The sequence below is a fragment of the Aspergillus saccharolyticus genome, assembly GCF_003184585.1.
Source record: "Aspergillus saccharolyticus JOP 1030-1 unplaced genomic scaffold BP01scaffold_4, whole genome shotgun sequence".
Lineage (NCBI taxonomy): Eukaryota > Fungi > Ascomycota > Eurotiomycetes > Eurotiales > Aspergillaceae > Aspergillus > Aspergillus saccharolyticus.
Window position 1 is genome coordinate 95,601 of NW_020290614.1, and position 13,335 is coordinate 108,935.

General features: G+C 50.1%; 3 protein-coding genes across 3 annotated transcripts; 1 reads left to right on the forward strand and 2 right to left on the reverse strand.

The window, feature by feature from the left end:
- Nucleotides 1-4,186: 4,186 nt before the first annotated feature.
- On the reverse strand, nucleotides 4,187-4,809 carry hhtA (histone H3; the record flags this gene model as incomplete). Its single annotated transcript, XM_025571587.1, has 3 exons — nucleotides 4,187-4,464; nucleotides 4,533-4,640; nucleotides 4,785-4,809. The coding sequence occupies 3 exons, from the start codon at nucleotides 4,807-4,809 to the stop codon at nucleotides 4,187-4,189; spliced, it is 411 nt and encodes a 136-aa protein (XP_025434325.1).
- Nucleotides 4,810-5,662: 853 nt separating this feature from the next.
- On the forward strand, nucleotides 5,663-6,229 carry BP01DRAFT_353490 (histone H4; the record flags this gene model as incomplete). The annotated part of the gene is made up of 3 exons (XM_025574199.1): nucleotides 5,663-5,672; nucleotides 5,767-6,042; nucleotides 6,098-6,229. 3 exons carry the CDS (start codon nucleotides 5,663-5,665, stop codon nucleotides 6,121-6,123), a joined length of 312 nt encoding a protein of 103 aa, XP_025434326.1. The 3' UTR covers nucleotides 6,124-6,229.
- Nucleotides 6,230-9,228: 2,999 nt separating this feature from the next.
- BP01DRAFT_145828 (uncharacterized protein) lies at nucleotides 9,229-10,169 on the reverse strand. Its single transcript, XM_025570587.1, has one exon. It carries the CDS (start codon nucleotides 10,010-10,012, stop codon nucleotides 9,521-9,523), a length of 492 nt encoding a protein of 163 aa, XP_025434327.1. The 5' UTR covers nucleotides 10,013-10,169; the 3' UTR covers nucleotides 9,229-9,520.
- Nucleotides 10,170-13,335: the final 3,166 nt, after the last annotated feature.

Below are 13,335 nucleotides of genomic sequence, written 5' to 3' on the forward strand. Positions count from 1 at the left end.
ACTACAGCGACCTACTGACTCGGGAAGAGGGGCTAGAAATTTCTGCTAATCTCTGCACCACCCGGCATTGTCCCACCAGAACCACCACAGCGTCATCATGTCCAGGCGCCGGTAAAACGGGACGACTAATCGTTCAAGGGACTTGAGCCTCGGATCCTCGCCGGTCTGAGACCTAAGACATTTATCCAGGGACACGTCAACCCAGCAATTCCCAAAAGAGTCTGTTCTGCCGACATTTGCGCCTAGAGGCCGTCTTATGCAGGGTACAACTTCATCACTGGGGCGGGCGAGACTGCATGGGCGCGTCCAAGGTGGGCCGATAAGCCCATCCAGGAGGCTCATGGCTCTGGTTCCATGGGCGAATCCGCACACCTCGTGGACGGAAGTCCCGATGGCGTCTACGGGTGGCTTTTCTGATTTGTCAGTGACGAAGGAAAAAAAGTGCTGATGTGGGGACATCACGTATGGTGGGAAATTTTATCTGTCGACAGGGGAACTTACCGAGGTCCAGCAGACAGGCATAGAATGTCTTACATAATCAAGTGATTGGGCCGTTTCAGATTGTTCAATAATAGAGTAACAGTAAAATGACACTATCGAAACTTTTGAGAGTGGCTGAAAGACGGCACTGGTACTGATCACGCGTAGGTTGGAGAAAAGCCTGCTCGAGGATAATCAATGATCTGAAAGAAATCATAACATCATTGTGACATGCTGCAATTCAGAAAGCTTATGCTGCATCGGATCGCATAAGAATCCCGGGATGGGTTAGCGTTCTTCTAGAACGGGCAATTCCATGGATCATGAGTCGAACCTGGGAGAGAACAACTTACAATGAATGTTACAGAATAATGAATCAGACACGCCAAGCAAGTAGCGGGATCCCGACGATATCCCGACATCACGGACATAAATCAACAATCATCGGGGCCTGCTGGAAGTGGACCAAATCGGGCACAATGTCCGATTCTGTGGCCTAATCGATTACTGTTGGTTACAACTGATGGGAGTGTATCAACAAGTGATCACAAAACCATATCAGAGCAGATAATCCGGTGTAGTACTCCGTAGGTAGCTTAGGATTGAGGTAAACCATCCTACTAGCTCCTCACTGCCATAGTGCGCTACGTCAAAAGTGCATGTGTTTGGGCTATTCCCTACTCGTAACAAGTCAACAACAAGCTGAATTGTACAGTCGAGATTGTTGACCTACTACCTAGCCTCCTACCTAGGATCAACCCCAATGTAAATAGAAGATTGCCGGACTACGCCGCCGCCCCACCACTCCCATATCAATTAATTATCGAGTCATGCGTGTCCGCCTATTCATAATGACTCAACCATCTCAGGGTATGATCTAAACGCTATCTCAGAGGCTTGGGTCAGATGCAGAATCACAAAAGCTTTTAGCTATGCAACATTGCCGTCAAAGAAAGTTAAAGACGGAAAAGTCGGTTCTGATGAAGCAGGCGACGATCTGCTGGTCGCGTTCTCTTCTCCCCCCTTTCACTAATAGTTCCTCGTAGCGCCAATGGCTTGATTGTCCCCCATACTAGCTCACCTTCGTCTACAGAAAGTGCAGGCGAGAGAAGGTCACACCGCAACCCCTACCTATCGTCTTACATCTAACCTGATTCGAAAATACGAGTCGAGAAGGGAAACGCGCATTTGACCTATTCCCTTATCTCCGGACCCCGTCGATCCGTGGAGATCTGTGGATGAGGATGGAGTTACTCCGAACGGACCACGGAGTAATGGACTGATCGCAAGCCAGATTAAGGAACTGACGGCTATTTAGCAGTTGGGTGTCTTGAGTCTGTTTGTCTTTACAATCGCAAAGCTGAGCCTCAGCAATCGCGTCCGTGCCTTTTTCACGGCGACCGGAGGCTATTCAGCCGGTGCGTGCTGCACTGCCGGAGCTCGTACCACCATGGATTTCGCCCGGTGCTAGTTGGGAGTTACTATTCCTGCCATATCCAACACTTTGTCGCTGCTATCGTTACAGAGTAGCTGGGCCTACTATCATGTAACATCATACACAACGGGAATACTCCATACAATGGAGAAAAAGCAGAAACCTCTGGAATCCGGGAGTCAGCATGACGTTGCTGAAACAACTGATCTCAGACCGCGCCAAATGTCGTGTGATTCTCCTCGGGTCACATTCAGAGTCGACATATGACACAGCAATGTGGTAAGGCAAAATGTTGGCCTTCTTGAACCTGAGGTGTTGGTATAGTGCATGATCTTGTACAGTTGCAATCGGTGCGAATGCGTTCTCGCCCACAGACCTCTAGAGCAAGATGACCGGTAATCCGCGCAAGTCAACCAGCCCGACGGCGACCGCTCCTTGCTTACCTATCTGTGCGAAATCTAGAAATTTGACATGTTCCCTGTTCAGATCACCGCATGTCCTTGTAGTTTCGTTATTCGTCTCACTGTTCTCTTTCGAGAGCTCGAAGCCGAGCGCCCAACTTGCATCAGGCTCTATTGCATGCTGTAGTCCAGAGCACGAACTGTTTTATCGTGGTAGAAATCATGTGGCTGAGTAGCCCGGTGGCTGAGCGGATAAGCGCCGCAGCAATCGGAGAGTGAAGGCTTCCATATTTTCTGCATTCAAGGCGGCGAAACTCGGGTCTCATTATTGCTGTTTTTCGATCTTTGCATCTATTCTGAGGCTGCAAATCCTATCCAGAATGACCCAAAGATGAACCATTCTGCATCATGATACGAGAGTGGCGGTTCGTAGCTGGATTCTTCTTGGATGAACTACCGATAAGAGGGAGTGGGGAGAATTAGTGTATGGCAGTATGCAGCTTGTGCAGAATCCCACTTGCGCAGCTTTCGGCCGACGCTTGGACCAGGGGCTTGTAAGTACTTGAACTTCATACTTTGGCTTGCGCATCATCAGACGGTGAGAATACTGCCACCTGGTATTCTTTGCTCGCTATGCAATAACAACAAGAACGATACAAGTCTTTCAAGCCAGCAGCAAGAAATTTGTTGGCCGCAACGGTAAGACGGTCGCACTTCCCGACCCTGATCCCAGCCGGCCTCCCATTCTCTCTCATAATTACTAGGTAGTTATGAGCAACCACATACTATTGTTTCCAGAGGCGATGACTTTCGCGGACGACTACCTTTGCAATTTCCAAAGCTAGCTCTTCCAAGACCTTGATTTCAAGCTGCAGAAAAATCGTATTACAAAAGATGCTCCACTCTAACCATTAATCCTCCTGCGCCAGCACTCGTCCCAACGAATCCGTCCCCTTCCGTCGAAGCCGGCCGCATCTCCCCAGACAGAAACCGCATTCCCTTCCCACAACCCCTTCGAAAACCAAAAACCCGCTAGACGCACATCTTGGAATAAGACTCTGAGGCTATGGTGATCAACGGACACTAGAAGAAGCCATTCTGTTCCTGGCCTTCTTTCGGGTTCGGAAAGTCCAGTCCATACAACGGATCGTAGGGCTCTCCCGCTGGTTGGGGTTCCTGTCGCCAACTTATTTTTGGCCACTTTGCCACAACGAATGGACGAACTTGCGCTTGGGAAATGGAAGATGAAAACTCCTCCCCCGCCATTCGCGGAGGCTCGGTATAGGGCTAGAATACCAGATGATTTTTTTTTTGCAAACGACTAGATCTAACAGCCGGGATAATGCACGGGGGCATACGTAGGAATGAGGCACGTCATGGACACTCATCGCAGACGTTACGTTTCTCCGAGCCTCACTCCAGGGACAAAACCACATCACCATCAAACTACACTACGAGTCTGTCATCCGACCGAGACTTGATCTACCACTGGAAAGATAGAACTTCATCACCAGGCGAATCACAAAGTTGGATTGGATTGCATCGTCATAGATCCTGCATTTCGCGTCTATGCCATCCGGCGGCGCTTCCAGCGGAAGTCACTTCGAATAAAATCATCTGTAATGTACATATTCGGACGGATGCATCGCCATGATCATCAATCCACCCAGAGCCGCTGGATTCGGCAGCCTACTATTTATTGCGCAGCAAAAGAAATCACAAAACCCATTTGCCGAGACCCGTTGTGAAATTCGCAAAGAAAGAAACCCATCATGTATCGCCAGTAGTCATGAAAAAGCAAAGAAAGAACCCCGTTATCGCCATCCCAAACCAGTCAAAGAGAATCGACCCATTCGAAGATTAAATGAATCTACGAGCGCTCACCGCGGAGACGGCGGGCAAGCTGGATGTCCTTGGACTGGATGGTGACACGCTTGGCGTGGATAGCGCACAGGTTGGTGTCCTCGAAGAGGGAGACGAGGTAAGCCTCAACGGACTCCTGAAGAGCACCGATGGCAGAGGACTGGAAGCGGAGATCGGACTTGAAGTCCTGGGCGATTTCGCGGACCAGACGCTGGAAGGGCAGCTTGCGGATGAGAAGCTCAGTGCTCTTCTGGTAACGACGGATCTCACGGAGAGCGACGGTACCTGTTATGGTTGTATTAGAACCGATGCTCATTCGCCTCTCGAGGTTAAATTAGATGCATAGAACTTACCGGGCTTGTAACGGTGGGGCTTCTTGACACCGCCGGTAGAGGGAGCGGCCTTGCGGGCAGCCTTGGAGGCGAGCTGCTTACGGGGAGCCTTGCCACCAGTGGACTTACCTGTAGAGCGATGTGGTTAGCACATGAAGATAGTTCAGAGATGTGAGACGCGGTGGAGCAAGACGTGTCGCGATCATGACGCGAGTCCATGAACCCCTTGATTGAAGGGAAAGGGTGGTGACAGTGAGGTAAAGTGAAACTTACGGGCAGTCTGCTTGGTTCTAGCCATTTTTTATGTTTAGGTTTGATGAATTAAGTCGATTTGAGATGGAAAGATAAAGTAGTGGATGGTTGTCGATGATAGAAATGGTATGGTGTCGACGGGATTGGGGAGATGTAAGAAGGATGGAGGAGGCGGGTGGGGGGTGGTATTTGTAGTAAGCGAGAGGGGTGGGTAGTGATCTGGGTGTGAGGGGGGTGGTGAATTGGCAGTAATGGAGGGTGGCCTAAGCGCCCGTTTTCCTTTGATCCAAAAAATCGATCGGAAAGCAGTACACCATAAGCTCTGATTTCGGGTCTCACTTTTGGCGGGCAAAATCAAAGGGCACTGTAGGCAGTCTGGGCGGGAAGGGGAAAGGCGGTCCTGCGCTAAGCGAGTTCCTTCCCGCCCTTCGGCCAATAAGATCACAGGATCACGCATCTAGAATGCCCCCTGCCACCTCTTTGATCTCAACCTCAGAGAAGGGATGAGGGGCTATCAGAATGCTTGGGAGAATGGCAGCCATCGCTCAGAATGTCTCTGATCCTCTTTGATCGTTGATCCCAGTGGTTGGGGGCATTCCGGGGAAGATCAAGTCTCAGGCAGCGGAATCACCACTGCTCGGTCACGTTGCCGGCCAGATCAAACCCGCCGTCCGGGATCCTGTCCGTTGATTGGCTGATTTCGGTCTTAGCGTGTGATTCCAACGCCCTCCCCGCCCTCTGCCTTTCGCTATACAAATAATCCCCCGTCCCATGGAAGCCTCTCCTCCTTCTTCCCTTAACATCTACCAACAATTTTAATCGCCCATCCTATCTCCACCTCCCATCAATTACTTCAACTTTAAACCAACTCTAATCCCTTTTCAGAACAAACCGTCAAAATGACTGGACGTAAGTCTATCTCATCCTAGATTCGATTCCTTCCCTCATGAAGGATTGCATCATCCAATCTTAACCTGTGTCTAACACAACGCGTTCTCAATAGGTGGCAAAGGTGGAAAGGGTCTCGGCAAGGGTGGTGCCAAGCGTCACCGCAAGATTTTGCGTGACAACATCCAGGGTATCACCAAGCCCGCTATCCGCCGTCTCGCTCGTCGTGGTGGTGTCAAGCGTATCTCTGCTATGATCTACGAGGAGACCCGTGGTGTCCTCAAGACCTTCCTCGAGGGTGTCATCCGTGACGCCGTCACCTACACTGAGCACGCCAAGCGCAAGACCGTCACCTCCCTCGACGTTGTCTACGCTCTCAAGCGTCAAGGCCGTAAGTTTCCTTTACAACCTCATTTCTTGCAACACATCCTAACAGTCTTTTGCAGGCACCCTCTACGGTTTCGGTGGTTAGATGCGTTCTTCTTTTCCTGCTCTTTTCTTTTCAGCCATCCTGCGCGGTCGGCGCGTCAGTTGTCCTTCCGCAGCGGTGACGCGACGGGTTGCTTTTTCGGGTTGGTTTCTGGTATGACTGGGACGTTGGGGTGTTCTTGATCTTTTTATTACAAGTATCATGGGTCTGGGTTTGCTTTATCGCACTTTTATTTCACTTTTATGCGTCCACTACTGGTCTGCTAGTGCGCGCGCTTGAATTTCTGTATCATAGCGGCCTTTATGCTTCCGGCTGGTGCCATAGGCTAAACACGATCGCGCGACCTACCTAAGACGCGGTCAATATGAATACGAACGGTCGAAACAGTTCAAATGTCTTTCTCTTGCTACGTAGTTTTGTTTAATATTGTGGTGTCTGCCTTGGTTCTCCTGGGCTTTGTTGTGCTGCTACGCGTGTTGCTTCGTAGCGCGACTGCCTGCGGGTCTCGAGTGAAGCGCGTTGTTCGCCTCAGGCATTCTTGATTCACCGGACCGATCTTGATGATCCGTTTGATTTTTGACCGTGTACAGGCTACCGCATGATATTTATATTGTATATCTGACTATTCTGCTGTTCCTTACAAGCTGTACTTGTTGCTCTGGTCATGACAATGCGGTTCGTGGTCTGTCATGCATGTATCGGCTTTGGTGATGGCATCTTCCAAGATCCAGTATATACGGCTTCTTCATTTCCGTAGTAGCCACACTTCCCTTTTAAGACGGTGATTCTGTTTGACTTGTGTAGGCTATGTATGTACGAGTGTGTGTTACTAGCGTTTATAGTAGTTGTGTTGGGAGATCATATGTATATATCGTACTGTGGAATATCTATGTGCTATACTACATAATATATTCTGCATTGTCTACTAGATAAATTACATGCCACAATGGCTCCCTCTACCACGTTGATTCCACCACAAAACACCAAGGTAAACAGGCAAATACATGGAAACTGTAAAGCAGAGTCCAGCAAAAGCGAAATAAGCAGCACAGCGGCGCAATGGAGAGCGCAATCACCGACATCACTCCAAGTCGAAGCCGAAGGAAGAAGGGGGTTCAACTCGATCCCGAACCCAAACTCGCAGGATACCCGCCGGGGTTCAACTCAAGCTTCTGGACTTGGCACTACAAGCTCGGCGTTGCAGTGAACGGCAACCTCTCACCACGACGCAATGGATGAGGTATATCACAAAAGCGGTCATAATCACTCAGTAACTCACCAGCGCAACATTGCTTCATCATTAATGAAAACCTCATACTATCGCGAGCCATTAAGCCCCAAAATCGAAACATACACAATAGGTGCCTCCCTGCATGGCGGTCACGAGTCCGCCGGGGACGCGTCTCGTGTACCACAACCATTGCGAATGGTCCAACCATCAGCACAACCTGATTCACCACCGAGGACTAGGCTTGAGACTGGCAACCGTGTCTGACAGGGTAATATCCGACAAGCTTACACTCCTCGATTTTGATCCTATTCACCACGAAGGCACTCAACCACTTACGTGCCACGAAGGCCCTAGGACCACAGACGGACTTGTCGAGGCTAATTTCAGTGATCGGTGCGATAGTCAACTAGCAAGCATGCACAGTAGTCATGGTCGGAGACCTACAGCATTACTATAAGAGGGGAAGAAAGCACTGATTCCAACAAGCTGGTTCACACTGGGTTCAACCATCCCAACCACGCAGGTCAAACTGGAGTCTATGCCAAACGCTGATCACAGACTACACCGCACCACCGAAGGAGAGCAAGGAGCAGGACAACGAGGGGGAGAGGAAGACGAGATAATACCCAGCTATGGTCTGAGGCTTTCCAATCCCCGGCGTGTCCTCGGGCCTTGACACCAGATTCACTGGGCTCGAAGAGTCTTCTATGAACCCAGAGTCCGTTACTTCTACGGTCGGTTGTGTCGAAACTTATAGCCAGCCAAGCTCGAGATATTCAGACGATTCAACCTCCGATTGCCGGGCCCGTACTAGGGCAAAGGGCATGGCCACGGCCGGTCATATTCGGATCGCGGTCGGCACCGGTGTCCCCCGACACTCGAAGCCGGCCGTACCGTCAGTACCGAGATAGACCTACAGCCAGGATGATGTGACACGGCGAAACGTGCTCCACCGTGGTGATGGCAGAGACACCGCAAAGTCCGAGCGTGGGCCAACCGCGCAAGCGAGCACACGATCACCACGAACAATCAGCATTTGCCACTGCCGCAACGAGAATCGTCCATTCTACTCCGCCCCATGCTCAACTTTCAACCTATCCCCATGAAGGCCATAACCCCAACCAGAAGTGTTCACTGCGGCCGGACACAGAGAGAGTGCGACGGGCACAGCAACATACTGAGTGCGTCATGCTTGCTCATCGGGTCGCCTGGCGTGGAATATGGCTGCAACCGATTTGGTGGTGGAGCAAAGCGTGAAGGCCACGGAGGGTATCATGTTCTGACGCGATCCACCATGCTTTCATTGCTCTGGCCCCATTCTCCTGGCTGCCACCGGAAACTGACCACCAAACAATCATCCGCAGCTGTAACGGCCGAGAAGCCACAGATCAGCGCAAAACAGGCAGTCATCGACCCGTGCGAGTGAATCGCCACCTTTTCCTCATCAGACGATCATGAAATACAGCGTTCGAAGTCTGCAACAACGGATCGCTATCTTAAGAGGACACTGAGCACGGGACGCTCCGCAATAACACTGGCAAGTGACCACTGGACCTTTGTGCCGCATACGTGCGCCAGATACTACGAGTGCTACCGGCAGTCGTTGCGCAGTGACTTTGGGCATGAATCCGACCACTATATGATCTACACTCGCGGATGATTGAGTGACTCAACAAGAGCCCATTTCGCTGCAAACGATGCTAATAGTGCCTCTTCGTACACTAGACCAAGCAGCGTGCGTCCTACGTGACGGTGCCACATGACAGAAAACAACACACTGCGTTACATATGCCCCCGAGACGCCTGGCTCACCTTGGTGGCGGGTCTCTGCTCAGGTGGGAGCTGGGGCGAAGGGACCATCGGGGGCTATCCTAGCCCAGAATATGGTGAATATGGTTGCCTGGCTACTGCATTTGTGGCTGTCGATATGATTCGAAGTATTAGCCACAAGCCTCGGCACTGACTCGGATATCATGGGATATCAGGTGGTTAGGAAAACCACGAATTCGAGCTGAAGGGGCATGGTGCTGACATTCACCGAAGGTTGTGCTGCAAGAGACATCTCGACATGGGCGGGTGATTGGCGAGGAGAGTGCTATTTGAAGATGCACTTAACTCAAGCCGTCGGACTCTCCTGCTTCGATGGATAAGGATCATTCGACCTAGCCAACAGCAACACTTTCCTGGTCTATGAGTCAAGTACCCGCGTTAGTGAACTCGTGATGGCCTGCGGAAAGAATGTGCAGTTGCTCCTTCAGGGCATGCTGTGACATGCTCGAGACGATTTGGAAGTAACCAGGCGGACAGAGCAGCCTGGGCTTCCGAATCGTCGAGCCATGCCTGGGACAATCTCGCCAACCGTGCGGTGAGGGCTCGATGACGGGCCATCCCAGGAACTTTTCTGCTCGCATACGTCGTTTTCAGGTGCAATACAAGACCGTAAGGGTGCCTGATGACACCTAAGTGTAAGTCACAGTAGGTGGATGCAACGGGATATTTTATCGCGGCTGGTCTATCTACGACGTCCGGCAATAGTCTGAGTGCTACAGTCTTCAAAGGAGATACAGTATACGCGGCTAGCCCACCTCTGCAGTAATTGCTGTGTGGACATGGGTCATAAAATGAGCAAAAAAGGAGATGTCCCGAGGGAGGTTCGAACTCCCGGCCTTGGGATCGCCCAGAAGTGAACTTCCGAGTCATACTAAGATATGAGACCCACGTGATAACCAACTACACCATCGAGACGACTTGTTGAAAGTGCCTGTTGACCAAAACAATATAGACAGTACTCTCAAATTGTTTGACCGCACCCATCCTCGGCGGGTCTGCAACAATGCGCCATGGTGTCATGATCGACATTGCAGTCCTAATAATGATGAATTATAGCATGTATGGTTCCGGACGGGCAGACATGACCACCGAAACGAGCATTACGATCCTGATTCATACCTGGTAAAGCCATAACTGTACGTGTAATCGATTGACAGACGTGATCACCATTGATTGTCTACCTGAATGTCATCCGATTTGTTGTTTGACGGGGGTTTAATCTATTGCATGGTGCATGGAATGCTTGCTCGTCGTTGCGGTTCCTTAGTTGCTGCTTTTGCGGTGATGGTTGGGTATACGGGTAGGTACAGTACCTCGAGCAGGAGAATATATGTTTGTACTAATAGTAGTAACTCCTGGGTTAAGTAGCTATGCACTCTACGATCTGCCTTCGACATAGTGTCATAGTTCTATGGTATAGACGTAGTTTACCTGTTACCATCCCACTATGTAGACTGGAATATAAAGAACGATAGCTATAACAAAGTACCGAGTATAGCCCATCCGATGGAGTGGAGAGGATGGGCATGTTATTCTCCTGCGCAACCGCCGGAAATACAGTTCCTGGTTCCTCCAATCACCGCACCCAACTGGGGAGAAGCGGGTTTCAGTGCATTGCGAGACAGTTACAGAATTGAACCCTCTCGCAGACACAGTACATCATGTATGAACTCATCCGCCTAGGCCAAATGTCAAGCATCAAAGCATTCTCATCGAAACAAACAAAGCCACTTACCCCCCTGCGCGCGCCCCCCCATATGACGGCCAGCCCAAACATGCAATGCAATAATCGCGTCAGACATGGGAGAAATAAGAACATGGCTCCATCATACCGCGAAGATCTCAATCCTGAACGAGTAATCTGGAGCGGCAATCGACAAAAGACCATGCAACTCACAACCCCCACAGACACCAGACGCCCAATGACATACCCTTTCTATAGCTTCTGGCGGGTATTTCACTTTTTCATCCCCAATGATGATGTACATATTAGCTCTACACCCCCTCCCTGTCTGATCCTCTCGCGCAGAAGCTACTCCATTCTGAGTAGTAGCTCCCCATCTTTACAACCCTAGTCCTACACTCCCCCCCCCGTCCCGTCCCGTCCGATGTCGAAAATACCCTTACTTACGGAGCACCCTTCTATCCCCCCACCCCACCCCCTCCCAACTGCGCCGGTGTGCCCATGTACAACTGACTCGTGTACATTCTTTAACGAGTGATAACGGCCGAGCATCCCTGCCGCATACGCACATCATTTACGCCTCTCGTCTTTCGTCGACTCCTTCCCTTACTCAAGATGGAGTACTCCAACAATCCCCTTCACCCCCATTCGTCAATAGGACACCGGGAGAAGAGAAGAGGAGACGCAATGATTGCTCCATCGTGACGGAAGCCTTCAGACGTCCAGAACTACTGAGCACAGGACAAACCCGGCCATCATAGGAGTTCCCCACAAATCGTCACGTCGCGGGGGGAAAGGACGGGCCTGTGGCTCGATGGCTCGACTCCTTTGCAACGTCTGCCCAGAGAGTCGGGACGATGTGGGATCCCTCTTCGAGAACCCACCGAAGACCTAAGTGACAGTGTAGTTATCTGTACGAGAGAAGTGGAGCAATAGTACAGAGAGTACTTCGTACAGTGCACTCATTCAGGTGATCTCACTAGGTCTGAGCCTGTGGCATGGAATTCAAGGAGTACAGTCTGTACATACAGTAAGGATGTATACCGTACATGCAGCTATATTGCATCCGCTGTTGTTGTACCACCTACAAATCATCAAACTACAGTACGTACTAGTACTACACCCAGCAGTTGCAACAACAGCATCATCATCATCATCACCGCCCCCCTCCACCCAAGAAAACAAACCGAAACAAAACAAAGTCCGCAGAGCACTAACTTAACACATCATAACACAATCGACCCCCAAATCTTACAGTCTAATCTCGCTCTCATCATAACTATCAAAGCCAAGAAAACCACTCTATCTACGACCCGGTCCCAACCAAGGCAGATGTCCGCCGCCGCCTCACCAAAATTCGAAAATCAAGAAGCAACTCCCTTCTAGAAACCAGGAAGTAGGGAAGATTATGTAGGTATGATGTCGATTTAAAGAATCTCTACTCCCCCCATTTTTCTCCCCTATGTTGCTCCTCTAGAGTCGTCAACCCCGAGGTGAAGCAAGTACCTAGCCTTTTCTTTTTTTTCCAAGCTTTGCCCTCTCATAATGCCTTGAAAACTGGATCTAGGAATATCTTCTGCCCTGCTACTATCCCTACAACTCCTCCATGTAGTAAAAGGATGTCAAAAGACCAGGTCACATTAATAAGATGATGACATATTGTTGTTGTGGTTGTCTGGAGAAACGGGGGGGCGGCGCGCGCGCATAGTGTAACTCATACATCACCAGACGCACACACACACACACACACACATACACACACTGTAGACAGGTAGACAGAGCATTCAGGTAGTTGTGCGATGACCACCGAAACCTCCCGTAAAATCTCTCCTTCGTTTTGATTTTTCTTGCTTTATTCCGTATCTTTCATTTTCTCTTTTCAATTGTTGTGGATTTGTTTTTCGGTGGTGGTCCGGTGGATGTGTGTTCATTTTGAACATGGGGGGGGGGGTTTGGCTCTGCTCTACTGTGCAACACTACCCAATGCAGGTCCCGGGTGGAGTGTAGTGACGGGGTCGATGCGTGCATGGAGCACCCGGGTTTCATAGCTCCTGCTCCTGCTGCTCCTGCTCCTGCTGCTCCTGCTGCTCCTGCCTTATGACACCGGTAGCAATGTTTAGGTAGGTACTACCTCCTTCCACAGTAACTTTAGGTCACCCCGACTCCGTTGCCCAAAATACTAAGGTAATTACCGACATGTAGCATCAGGCATGAATGGGTCATTGTGAACCCATCAAGTGGCCTTGGCTTCTTTTCATCTACCTAATCACTCGTATCTTCAAACCCCTTTTCACCCAGCACTTCGCAGTAGGTCGTACGCAGCAAGGCCCTGAAAATTGTGGTATCTAAATCATTGTATTTGTTTGTACATTTATCCAACTCAGGAAAATCAAAGCTATTGTACAGCCATTCGTGTATATGAACATTTGCGCAACAACCCTAAACACAAAGCCCACACCGTAATCCATCCCAATGCAAAAAAAAAGAGAAAAAAAAAAAAAAAAAAAAA